We start from the raw sequence: 12205 nt of genomic DNA on the forward strand, positions 1-12205 counted from the left end.
TGGCAATTCCTATAGATACTGGAAATTTAGTTATTTTATTTCTGGAAAATCTGTCGAGCTCCTCCCAAACAATAGAGAATCAACTCCCCCTGCTGACAGAATCAAGGAAAACATGACGTATAAATATCAGAGACAGAAACAAGCTGGCTGTGGACAAGCTTTAATGATCTGATTTATGATTCAGTATTGATTGTAAACATCTAAATTCTGCCCTTAAATTCCAGCCACTGCACCAAATCATTTGGCATTTCTGGTAGTGCTTCCTGCCAGCTCATTTCCAACTGCTTTGAGTTTCTTAATATAATAATGATGAGGTAGAATTTACATTCCACTTATGGTATTAATTTTACATTTCTCTGACTGAAAAGAGTTAGAAGGTTGTAAAATTGAACATTAAATGAATCGGAGGAGACAGTAGTGCAATATATGACTGCCCTAAAGACATTGTGCAATGGCTGATGGGATTAATGTTGAGTCTCATTTCCTGCTTTTTCAGGATGCAGATGAAGCTGTCAGAATTGCAAGGGAAATTGGTAAGTTCTTAAATTAACTTTGGTCCAGTTTCTATGTCTTTCAGCAGATACGGTTGAGTAAACATGTAATACCTAATTCCCAGAGAGCAAATAGTACTTTAATAGTTTCAGGTTTCTAATGAGTTGTTCCTTTGGAAGAATTTATCAGCAGCATCACCATATTCTATTATTAATATGAACTTAAAAGATTAGTTTGACCTTCATGATAGTTCTTTTGTAAGATGAAGTCACTGGCTAATTAAAAGAAGGAATTGTCTCAATTGTTCTTGAGACTGGATGGAATGTAAGTTTATATATATGGAGTTGACCGCAAGTTACTTAGGGGCACTCATGATTAAAATGAGGGTTTCCTCTTTGACAAGGCTCTTCAAGTTTTTACCTTTTCCTAAGATGTTAAATATCAACTTTATAATCTTGCTAGGAAAGAGAAAATAGAATGTGAGTGATTAGAACAAAATACTCTATATTGGAGTAAAAGGTAAACTGAAGAACATTTTAATGACTGTTTTACTTGTCTGTTTTATGTATAATTGCACTGGGCCAGTGCTTCCTGACTTTTTATTTTCAAAAATATCCCTGGCACTCTTGACAACTAGTGTACTTTTAGTACCTGATAATTAAGAAAATGCAAGGGCCTACCATTATCATGGATTAGTACTACTGTTGAATAACTGCAGTGTTGTATTAATCAGTTCATATTTGTTTACATTTGATAAAAATTTGTAGGAATATGAGAGAGATTAGACAGTGTTTGATAGCTAGGAATTCCCAGCATCTTAGCATTCCTGGACTGATAGAGCCAAGCTTTTCAGCACCCCACATTAACATTTCTTTAGTCCTGTTTTCTCATTAGATTGATTGTTTAGAGTTATTTTATTCATTCGGAGAGCATTGATTTGGCTGATTTGACTGATACAGGTCCTGGACTAGAGACCAGGCCCCAGAAAATTTTATTTTATCTGACTGTAACGGCTCTTCATTTAATCATTTCTTCAGGCTCATCAACAGTTTCAAAAAGCATTTCAGTACTTCACAGGAAGATTTGCTAGATTCTGAATAAGTTGAACTACATGGGACTGTTTTGGGGTTTATGTCTTTAAGAAAATCAACAGTTTCTCTCTGTGGTTTGAAATCACTGGCTTTCCTCATAACTTAAGAGGCTATAACCTATCTGCTGGCTTTTGTGGACACTCTCCTAAAATAATTTTATTCTGTGTGTACTTGTAAATATCAAAAGTTATCTTTCTAGTTCTCGTTTAGGTATTATTATTATCTATGTAATAGGACATAATAGTAATATCACAGTAGTATCTACACAAAAAGAGAATATTTGGAGGAATTTTTGAGAAATATAAAGAGATTAGGATAAAATCTTGAATTACCCTGGTTTGTCAAAATTTAAATTGTGAATCTTCAGCTCTTGAAAATGTCCTTTGTGTAAATGACAGATTGCTTACCTTGCTCTTTCATGTTTTGTCTTCCACTTAATTTAAAAAAAAAAAAAATTGTAACCTTTAAAATAACCATTTAATCACAATGGGACTCTGACCAGTTCTCATCACTTGGCTTTCTTCCTTTAATATTTTAATGCTGTGCTTAACCACACCCCCCACCCCACTTCAGTTTTATACTTACTGAGGTTATTTTCAGTTTGAGGCTCATTTCTTAATATCTGGGCACATCCTTTATGGGCCTTCCTCTTTCCTATCTTTCCTCTAATTCTTCCTCACTTGTTTCTTCTCATTTGTAAAATGAATGATCGCCATCATGGCTATTAAATGTAAGAGTGCTAGTGTTTTGCTTATGCTGAAAGAAAGGGAAGCCATAAAATTTGAGGTGAAATAAAACATAATAAAGAACAGGGCAGGGTCATCAACTTTATAAAGCTTTTGGAATTCCCCTGAAAACCCCTTCTGAATCACTCCCGAGACCTCCCATAAAACCTTTTCCCTCAAGTGCCAGCTTCTGAAATAAGTTAAATTACATACTATTAAAGTTTCTGGGTTTTCTGTATTGTTTGGCGATTCATCACTTTTATACTAATTTTATTGAGATATATCGCATTTTAACTACATTTTGAGTTCATTGACTTCTTGTGAGTTTGTCCAGGAGTTGAACTGAACATTGTTCCCTGTTCTAAACAACTGAAATATAATCAAACGTCTCAAACCTATCCATTTGTACGTTGTGGATGGTCATAACTATTCACAGATTTCTGTTTTACTATCTTTCTGGGTTATGTGGTGAAAATGAAATTGATCTTTTCTGTGGTTTCCTTCTCTCTCACATCTATGCTTCTTTTCTTTTCTCTTGTGCTGCCCTAGGAGGAAACTACTGCCTCGAGCATTGATGAATTAGGTGTCTTTTGCATAATAGTAGCTCTTGTTTATGGAGCATTTTTTCCCCAGTAGCAGGCACTTTTGTGAATGTTATTTCTAATGCTAATTTTCGTCTTAATTATTTTCATTTACATTTAAGAAACAGAATTAGAAATGGTAAGTAATTTGCTCAAGGTCACAGAGCTACTGAGTGGTGGGCTGCTTTAAATTTAGGTTCATTTAGCTCCAGGGACCATGTATTTTTCAAGATACTTTGGTAAAACTAATAGGATTAGAGGATGCGGGCTAAAATTTGAGTTACCACTTTGTGTAAAATAGTATGAGGCACTTAAGCATGTTATATGTGGAATTTAAGGGTCAGATAGTCTCTTATCATTAACAGGGTGAGAGACAGTTAAGACTTAATATGTTACTTCTATGTACTTGTTTTTTTGGTATTCCTTGTCTCCCTCATCCTCATTCCTGATATTCTCCCTTTGACCTCTCTAAGTTTGAAGATACAAGACCTATTGATCCCGAGTTTATCTTTAACCCCAGAGATAGACAACAGCAGTCAGTGAGCTTGATTTGCATTACAGTTTGATCTGGATCAAAGGTCCTTAATACAATCAGGCCAAAATTGATTCTTGAAAGAAAAAGAAATGGTAAATTTAAACCCTGTCTTTAACAACTTCCAGATTATTCTAATTCCTTTCTTTGGCCTGCCTTCTCACAGTTACAAATCATACCCAATTTAAGTGTAAATTTTTTGGTCCTCAGGTCGTCAGACTCCAAACCTGCTTCTCCCACGGTTTCTTCACTCCGCGCACTCAGAAGCTTAACACTAAACCCCGAGCTCTAGCCTGGTGCCCTTTCCCCTGTCATCCTGTTGTCACTCTATCAATAGATACTGTCAGTTCTTCATTCAGCATCTCTCCCATATTCACTGCTCACTGCCTGACTACCAACACTCTCCTCCAAATTACCATTGTTGTGACAGGGACTATGATAATAGTTTCTCTACTTCTCTTCTTAAACCCTTTGAAACCTTTCTTCACATAGCAGTCAGTGTGATATTTTAAAACTGTAAATAATAAGGACTCAACCCCATCTCATCCCACCCAGTCGATCCCTGCTTTAAACCCATTAATGTCTTTCCATTGCACTTAGATAAAGTGAAAATTCCTTTCTGGGACTACAAACCTGGAATGATTTGACATCTGCCTTTCTCTCCAATCCCATTTTGTACTACTCCCTTCCTTGACTACCATACTTTAGTCACTAGCTTTCTTGAACACATCAAACTTAGAATAAGAGTTTTGGGGATAGGGTGCGAAGCCTAGAACACTCTTGCTGATATCTTTCATATCTTGGATTAAGTGTCATATATTCAAGGGTAGACACTCTCACATTTCCAGTCAGTCATTCTGTTTTATAGAAAGTGAAAGTGAAGTCGCTCAGTCGTGTCTGACTCTCTGTGACCCCATGGACTATATATATAGCCCACCAGGCTCCTCCGTCCATGGGATTCTCCAGGCAGGAATACTGGAGTGGGATTGCCATGTCCTTTTCCAGGGCATCTTCCCGACCCAGGGATTGAACCCAGGTCTTCCGCATTGCGGGCAGACGCTTTACCCTCTGAGCCACCAGAGAAGCCCCTGTTTTATAACCATATTATTCTAAATCTCTGCAAAGTACTCATGACTTTTGGATATTTTTCTTGCTTGTTAACTTTTTCCTGGTGTATTAGTTTGAAAAATTTCAATCAGACAATATTTTAAAAGAATTTCATAGTGTATTCCTATAGGTGCTATGCTGTGCTTACTTGTGGCTGACTCTTTGCGACCCCATGGGCTGTAGCCCGCCAGGCTCCTCTGTCTGTGGAGATTCTCCAGGCAAGAATACTGGAGTGGATTGCAATGCCCTTCTCCAGATCTTCCCAACCCAGGGATCGAACCTGGGTCTCCCTCATTGCAGATGGGTTATTTACTGTGTGAGCCACACCAGGGAAGCCCAAGAATACTGGAGTGGGTAGGCTATCCCTTCTCCAGGGGAACTTTCTGACCTAGGAATTGAAACAGGGTCTCCTGCATTGCAGGCAGATTCTTTACCAACTGAGATACCAGGGAAGACCGGCGTCGGGGTACTTATATACCCAACACCAAAAACTCCATTATTAATCTTTTGCTAAATTTGCTATATTGCTTATTTGTTTGTTAAACTATTTAAATTTTGGTGCATTTCATAGTACATTGCAAGTACTAGTATGCATCCTACTAAATACTTGAATATACATGTCATTAACTTAATTCAGTTTGTATACAGTTTGGTTATTTTAAGGCAAACTTTGTATACAGTAACATGAACACATCTGAAGTGTGTATTTGCTGATTTTGATATATGCATACTGCAAACACCACCAAGATGTTGAACATTACTGTCACCCTGGAAGGTTCCCTCATACTCAGTCCTTATCAGTCCTCACTTCCCCCACAACCAGGTTTAGAGACTACCTGTTCTAAATTTTTATACCAGATATTCATTTCAGTTCAGTCGCTAGTTGTGTCCAACTCTTTGCAACCCCATGGACTGCAGCATGCCAGGCTTCCCTGTCCATCACCAACTCCTGGAGTTTACTCAGACTCATGTGCATTGAGTCAGTGATGCAATCCAATCATCTCATCCTCTGTTGTCCCCTTCTCCTCCCTCCCTGAGTCTTTCCCAGCATCAGGGTCTTTTCAAATGAGTCAGTTCTTCGCATCAGGTGGCCAAAGTATTGGAGCTTCAGCTTCAGCATCAGTCCTTCCAATGAATATTCAGGACTGATTTCCTTTAGGATGGACTGGTTGGATCTCCTTGCAGTCCAAGGGAGTCTCAAGAGTCTTCTCCAACACCACAGTTCAAAAGCATCAGTTCTTCGGTGCTCAGCTTTCTTTAAAGTCCAACTCTCACATCCACACGTGACTACTGGCAAAACCACAGCCTTGACTAGATAGACCTTTGTTGGCAAAGTAATGTCTCTGCTTTATAATATGCTGTCTAGGTTGGTCATAACTTTCCTTCCAAGGAGTAAGCATCTTTTAATTTCATGGCTGCAATCACCATCTGCAGTGATTTTGGAGCCCAAAAAATAAAGTCTGTCACTATTTCCCCTGTTTCCCCACCTATTCCCATGATGTGATGGGACCAGATGCCATGATATTAGTTTTCTGAATGTTGAGCTTTAAGCCAACTTTTTCAGTCTCCTCTTTCACTTTCATGAAGAGGCTCTTTAGTTCTTCTTCGCTTTCTGCCATAAGGGTGGTGTCATCTGCATGTCTGAGGTTATTGATATTTCTCCTGGCAATCATGATTCCAGCTTGTGCTTCCTCCAGCCCAGCGTTTCTCATGATGTACTCTGCATATAAGTTAAATAAGCAAGGTGACAATATACAGCCTTGACATACTCCTTTCCCAATTTAGAACCAGTCTGTTGTTCCATGTCTAGTTCTAACTGTTGCTTCCTGACCTGCATATAGGTTTCTCAAGAGGCAGGTCAGATGGTCTGATATTCCCATCTCTTTAAGAATTTTCCACAGTTTGTTGTGATCCACACAAAGGCTTTGGCATAGTCAATAAAGCAGAAGTAGATGTTTTTCTGTAACTCTCTTGCTTTTTCTATGATCCAAGGGATGTTGGCAATTCGATCTATGGTTCCTCTGCCTTTTCTAAATCCAGCTTGAACATTTGGAAGTTTACGGTTCGTGTACTGTCCAAGCCTGGCTTGGAGAATTTTGAGTATTACTCTACTAGCGTGTGAGATGAGTTCAATTGTGCAGTAGTTTGAGCATTCTTTGGCATTGCCTTTCTTTGGGTTTGGAATGAAAACTGACCTTTTCCAGTCCTGTGGCCACTGCCGAGTTTTCCAAATTTGCTGACATATTGAGTGCAGCACTTTCACAGCATCATCTTTTAGGATTTGAAATAGCTCAACTGGAATTCCGTCACCTCCACTAGCTTTGTTCATAGTGATGCTTCCTAAGGCCCAGTTGGCTTCGCATTCCAGAATGGCTGGCTTTTAGGTGAGTGATCACACCATCGTTATTATCTGGGTCATGAAGTTCTTTTTTGTATAGTTCTTCTGTGTATTCTTGCCACCTCTTCTGCTTCTGTTAGATCCACACCATTTCTGTCCTTAATTGTGCCAATCTTTGAAAGAGAAGAGTGAAAAGCTGGCTTAAAACTCAACGTTCAAAAAACTAATATCAAAAGCATCCGGTCCCATCATTTCATAGCAAATAGATGGGGAAGCAGTAAGAGACTTTATTTTCTTGGGCTCCAAAGTCACTGCAGATGGTGAGTGCAGCCATGGAATTAAAAGACACTTGCTCCTTGGAATAAAAGCTGTGACAAACTTAGCATATTAAAAAGCAGAGACATTGCTTTGCCAACAAAGATCCATCTAGTCAAAGCTATGGTTTTTCCTGTAGTCATGTATGGATGCGAGAGTTGGGCCATAAAGAAGGCTGAGTGCAGAAGAATTGATGCTTTTGAACTGTGGTGTTGAGAAGACTCTTGAGAGTCCCTTGGACTGCAAGGAGATCCATCCAGTCCATCCTAAAGGAAATCAGTCCTGAATATTCATTGGAAGGACTGATGGTGAAACTGAAGCTCCAAAACTTCGGCCACCTGATGCAAAGAGCCGACTCATCAAGGAAGACCCTGAGGCTTGGGAAGATTGAATGCAGGAGGTGAAGGGGATGACAGAGGTCAAGATGGTTGGATGGCATCACCAACTCGATGGGTATGAGTTTGAGCAAGGTCTGAGCGATGATGAAGGACAGGGAGGCCTGATGTCGCTGCAGTTCATGGGGTCTCAAAGAGTTAGACACGACTGAGCGACTGAAAAACACCACCACCTACCACTCTCATGCCAGAACATTTTCAGTACCCCCAAAAGAAACTCTGTATCCATTAATGTGTGTGTGTGCACAAGGGCATGTGCTCAGTCATGTCCGACTCTTTTTTAATCCCATGGACTGTAGCCCACCAGGCTCCTCTGTCCATGGGATTCTCCAGGCAAGAATGCTGGAGTGGGTTGCCATTTCCTCCCCAGCTATCCAATAATAGTCACTCCTTATATCCCAGCCCCTGGCAATCACCAATTTGCTTTCTGTTTCAATGGATTTATCTATTCTGAATATTTCATATAAATGGAATCATAAAACATATGACCTTCTGTGTTCACTTAGAGTTATATTTTCAAAGTTCCTGTATATGTATATTGGTACTTCATCCTTTTTATGACCGAATAATATTCCATCCTGTTCCAGAATACTGGAATGGGTAGCCGTTCCCTTCTTCAGGGGATCTTCCCAACCCAGGAATCAAACTGGGGTCTCCTGCATTGCAGGTGGATTTGTTACCAGCTGAGCTACCAGGGAAGCCCAAATAATATTCCATTGTGTGTTTATAGTGCATTTTATTTATTCATTTAGCTGCAGACAGACATTTGGGTTGTTTCCATATATTGTTGTAGATAATGCTGCTGTGAGTATGCATATCTATGCATGTTTGTGTATGTGTTTTCCACTATCTTGGTGTATACCTAGTTGTGGAATTGCTGGTTTACATGGTGATTCTATGGTTAACTTTTTGAGGATCTGCCAGTCTATTTTCCCCAGTGGCTAAATCATCTAACATTCCTACTAGCAGTGTATGAGGTTTCCAGTTTCTTCCCATCCTTGCCAATACTTGTTATTTTCTGTTTTGTTTTTTTTTTTTTTAATATTATGGCCATCCTAGTATGTGTGAAATGATATCTCACTGTGGCAGATATTGGCAGAATGGATAAAAAAAAATCCAACTATATGCTGTCTCTAAGAAACTCACTTTAGATCTAGACACAGAGATAGATTGAAAGCAAAAGGATAGAAATAGATATCCCATGCAAATAGTAATCAAAAGAGAACTGGGGTGGCTCTACTAAAATATATTTTGTCTATCAGACAAAATAGACTTTAAGTCTGAAACTGTCAAAGAGATAAAAGACACTATGTATTGACCGTTATAAACATATATGCACCAAACAGCAGATACTGAAAATATATGAAGTAAATACTGACAGACTTGAAAAGAGAAATAGATAGCTGTACAGTAACAGTTGGGGACTTCAGTAGTACAATTTAAATAATGAGTAGAACATCCACAGAGAGAATCAATAAGGAAGTAAAGATCTTAACAGTTTAAACCAATGAAACTTCATAGATATATAGAGGACACTCTACCCAATAGTAGAAGTATACACATTTTTCCCAAGTGATTCTCTATTAATAGGAAGAGTGAATGATTGAGTTATAAAGAATTGAGTTGTAGAGAATTTTTGATGGAAAAGAGAAAATAGTATCAAGCTGGAACAGTATCTCATAGAGTTTGTTCCTTACCCTGCAAATCCCAGGATTCAGTTTCATGTGGAAATACTCTCTTGTCTCTTGTAATCAATTACCTTGATAGGTTGCTCTTCTCTTAAAATAGTGTGGGATTTTCTCTGCATTAAGTAAATTCTTTCTTTGAAAATGGTTGTTTTATGTTCATTTGCATAGTATTTTATAGTAAAATTGACCATGGGTTAATTTGTATTTCTAGTACTTTGTATTTCTAGTGGCTTGCTTGGTAGCAGCTGGTAAAGAATCAGTCTGCAATGTAGGAGTCCCCAGTTCGATTCCTGGGTCGGCAAGATCTGCTGGAGAAGGGATAGGCTACCCACTCCAGTATTCTTGGGCTTCACTGGTGGCTCAGACGGTAAAGAATCTGCCTGCAATACGGGAGATTTCTAGTGCTTAAGAGAGTGATCATCACATAAGTATGTATTCAGTGAATGAATCCAAATAGAGATGTCTATATAAGTGTGGAAATGAAATAAGTAGACACACGTTTTAAAGTTTTTTTTTTTTTCCACAGTATTTATAGATCATGATTTGACAATACTTTTCTCATTTTCTCCCCCATCATCTCCCAGTTTGTAATGGAGATATATGGGAAGAGTAGCAATATTAAGTAAGACAGGATAAACTCTCAGCTAACAGATAACTAAAAAGAAAAAAAATAGCTAGGATTATTTAAGTAAACTTAGTATGTGATTGTTAATGACTATAGCACGTCAATCCATTTAGGCTGTCCTTGGATTCATTCAGTTCAGTTCAGTCGCTCAGTCATGTCCGACCCTTTGCGACCCCATGAATCGCAGCACGCCAGGCCTCCCTGTCCATCACCAACTCCCGGAGTCTACTCAAACCCATGTCCATCGAGTCGGTGATGCCATCCAGCCGTCTCATCCTCTGTCGTCCCCTTCTCCTCCTGCCCCCAATCCCTCCCAGCATCAGGGTTTTTTCCAGTGAGTCAACTCTTCGCATGAGGTGGCCAAAGTACTGGAATTTCAGCTTCAGCATCAGTCCTTCCAGGGAACACCCAGGACTGATCTCCTTTAGGATGAACTGGTTGGATCTCCTTGCAGTCCAAGGGACTCTCAAGAGTCTTCTCCAACACCACAGTTCAAAAGCATCAATTTTTTGGTGCTCAGCTTTCTTCACAGTCCAACTCTCACATCCATACGTGACCGCTGGAAAAACCATGGCCTTGACCAGAAGGACCTTTGTTGGGAAAGTAATGTCTCTGCTTTTTAATATGCTATCTAGGTTGGTCATAACTTTCCTTCCAAGGAGTGTTTTAATTTCATGGCTGCAGTCACCATCTACAGTGATTTTGGAGCCCAAAAAATAAAGTCTGACGCTGTTTCCACTGTCTCCCCATCTATTTCCCATGAGGTGATAGGACCAGATGCCATGATCTTAGTTTTCTGAATGTTGAGCTTTAAGCCAACTTTTTCACTCTCCTCTTTCACTTTCATCAAGAGGCCCTTTAGTTCCTCTTCACTTTCTGCCATAAGGGTGGTGTCATCTGCATATCTGAGGTTATTGGTCTTTTGTCCCGGCAATCTTGATTCCAGCTTGTGCTTCCTCCAGCCCCGCGTTTCTCATGATGTACTCTGCATATAAGTTAAATAAGCAGGATGACAATATACAGCCTTGAGATACTCCTTTTCCTATTTGGAACCAGTCTGTTGTTCCATGTCCAGTTCTAACTGTTGGATTCACTAGGCAGGATTAATGGAAGTTTTAAGATTCAAATGTATGAGAGTCTTTTAATGAACCTTCTTGGCTTCACACTAACCTGTCATGTTGTATCTTACATTCTCTGCAGGTTAGGCTCTCCCATAAATTTCCTGTTGATATCAGTCTTCCTACCACCTTGGCCCCTGTCTCTGATAAGTATGTAGGAACTTTATTATCTTTTCTTCTCTGCCCTGGCTGTTTTTTCTGTTCTTTGGCAGTTTTCCTTTTGGCATGGTATAACGTTTAAAAAAGTTGCTCTTGTTTTTTTTTTTAATATAGAAGAACTAATTGTTCATGCTAACAAGGGATAGAAATACTTAGCTAAGGCCTCAAATCTTTTCCTTCTTTCATATTGCTTAGAAAACTTTTCACATGTTATATGTGACTTTGTGGTTAAAGATATATCAAGGAAGCATTTGAAAAAATATTGCAATTTGTATCTTTTTCCTAATCTTAACATCCTGTTAATTCATTTTTCAATTTGGTCCTCAGTAGAAGAGATATTTAATGTTCATTTATTTAATTAGGAGATTTACTAAGTAATGCCTGAGGAAAAATTATGTTGAGGAAAATGGTGTTAAAGTATTCTCACTTTTAAGGTTTTTATTTTGCAGTTTTCATATTATTGAAGTCCTGTAGTCTTTTGAGGTTACAGTGATAGTCTGTGTTCTGTATCCCTTATCTCCTTTCTTCGTCAGTTGGGTGCTTACATTTTCTTTCGTTACTCCAGTATACACACTTTGGGTTTAAGCATTATTTCACAAGTTCTCTTTCTGTTTTTTACCATGTTGTATTTGTTCTCAGTGTCTCTCTTTTTGTTTTACTGTTGTTCATTCTCGCATACCTTTTCTTTTTTCTATCACTCTATCGCAAAAGACTCTACGTGATCTTCAGACACTAATGTGAAGACAGTAAGCCTTTGGTTTTTGTTTGTAAACTTTCTGTCAGCTCATTCTGCTCCAGTCTAGACACTGAACCATGCTTGATTCTGATCCCTGAATCAGAGTTAGGGATCTAGTAGTTTTTATTTGCCTGAGTAGAGGAAAGGTAGCCCAGATCAGTTTTTCCAAGAAAAAACAAAAACTAATTGTCTCTCTTTGCCATATTTAAACAAGTACTGTTATGTACTGGTTTACTTTCTTATAACACAGCTTGTTTAAATCTTTATGTGTACACTACTGGTTCATTCTTATTTAAACAGTGT

General features: G+C 38.7%; 1 protein-coding gene across 3 annotated transcripts in view; it reads left to right on the top strand.

The window, feature by feature from the left end:
- Positions 1 to 12205, top strand: part of PCCA (propionyl-CoA carboxylase subunit alpha) — a 346757-nt gene that overhangs the window by 113385 nt on the left and 221167 nt on the right. For all 3 annotated transcript variants that reach the window (XM_043892480.1, XM_043892481.1, XM_043892482.1), the window contains one exon: positions 497 to 533. In XM_043892480.1, coding sequence (XP_043748415.1) covers positions 497 to 533 — 37 coding nt within the window. The remainder of the gene's footprint in view (positions 1 to 496; positions 534 to 12205) is intronic.

The sequence above is a fragment of the Cervus elaphus genome, chromosome 30 (assembly GCF_910594005.1).
Source record: "Cervus elaphus chromosome 30, mCerEla1.1, whole genome shotgun sequence".
NCBI lineage: Eukaryota > Metazoa > Chordata > Mammalia > Artiodactyla > Cervidae > Cervus > Cervus elaphus.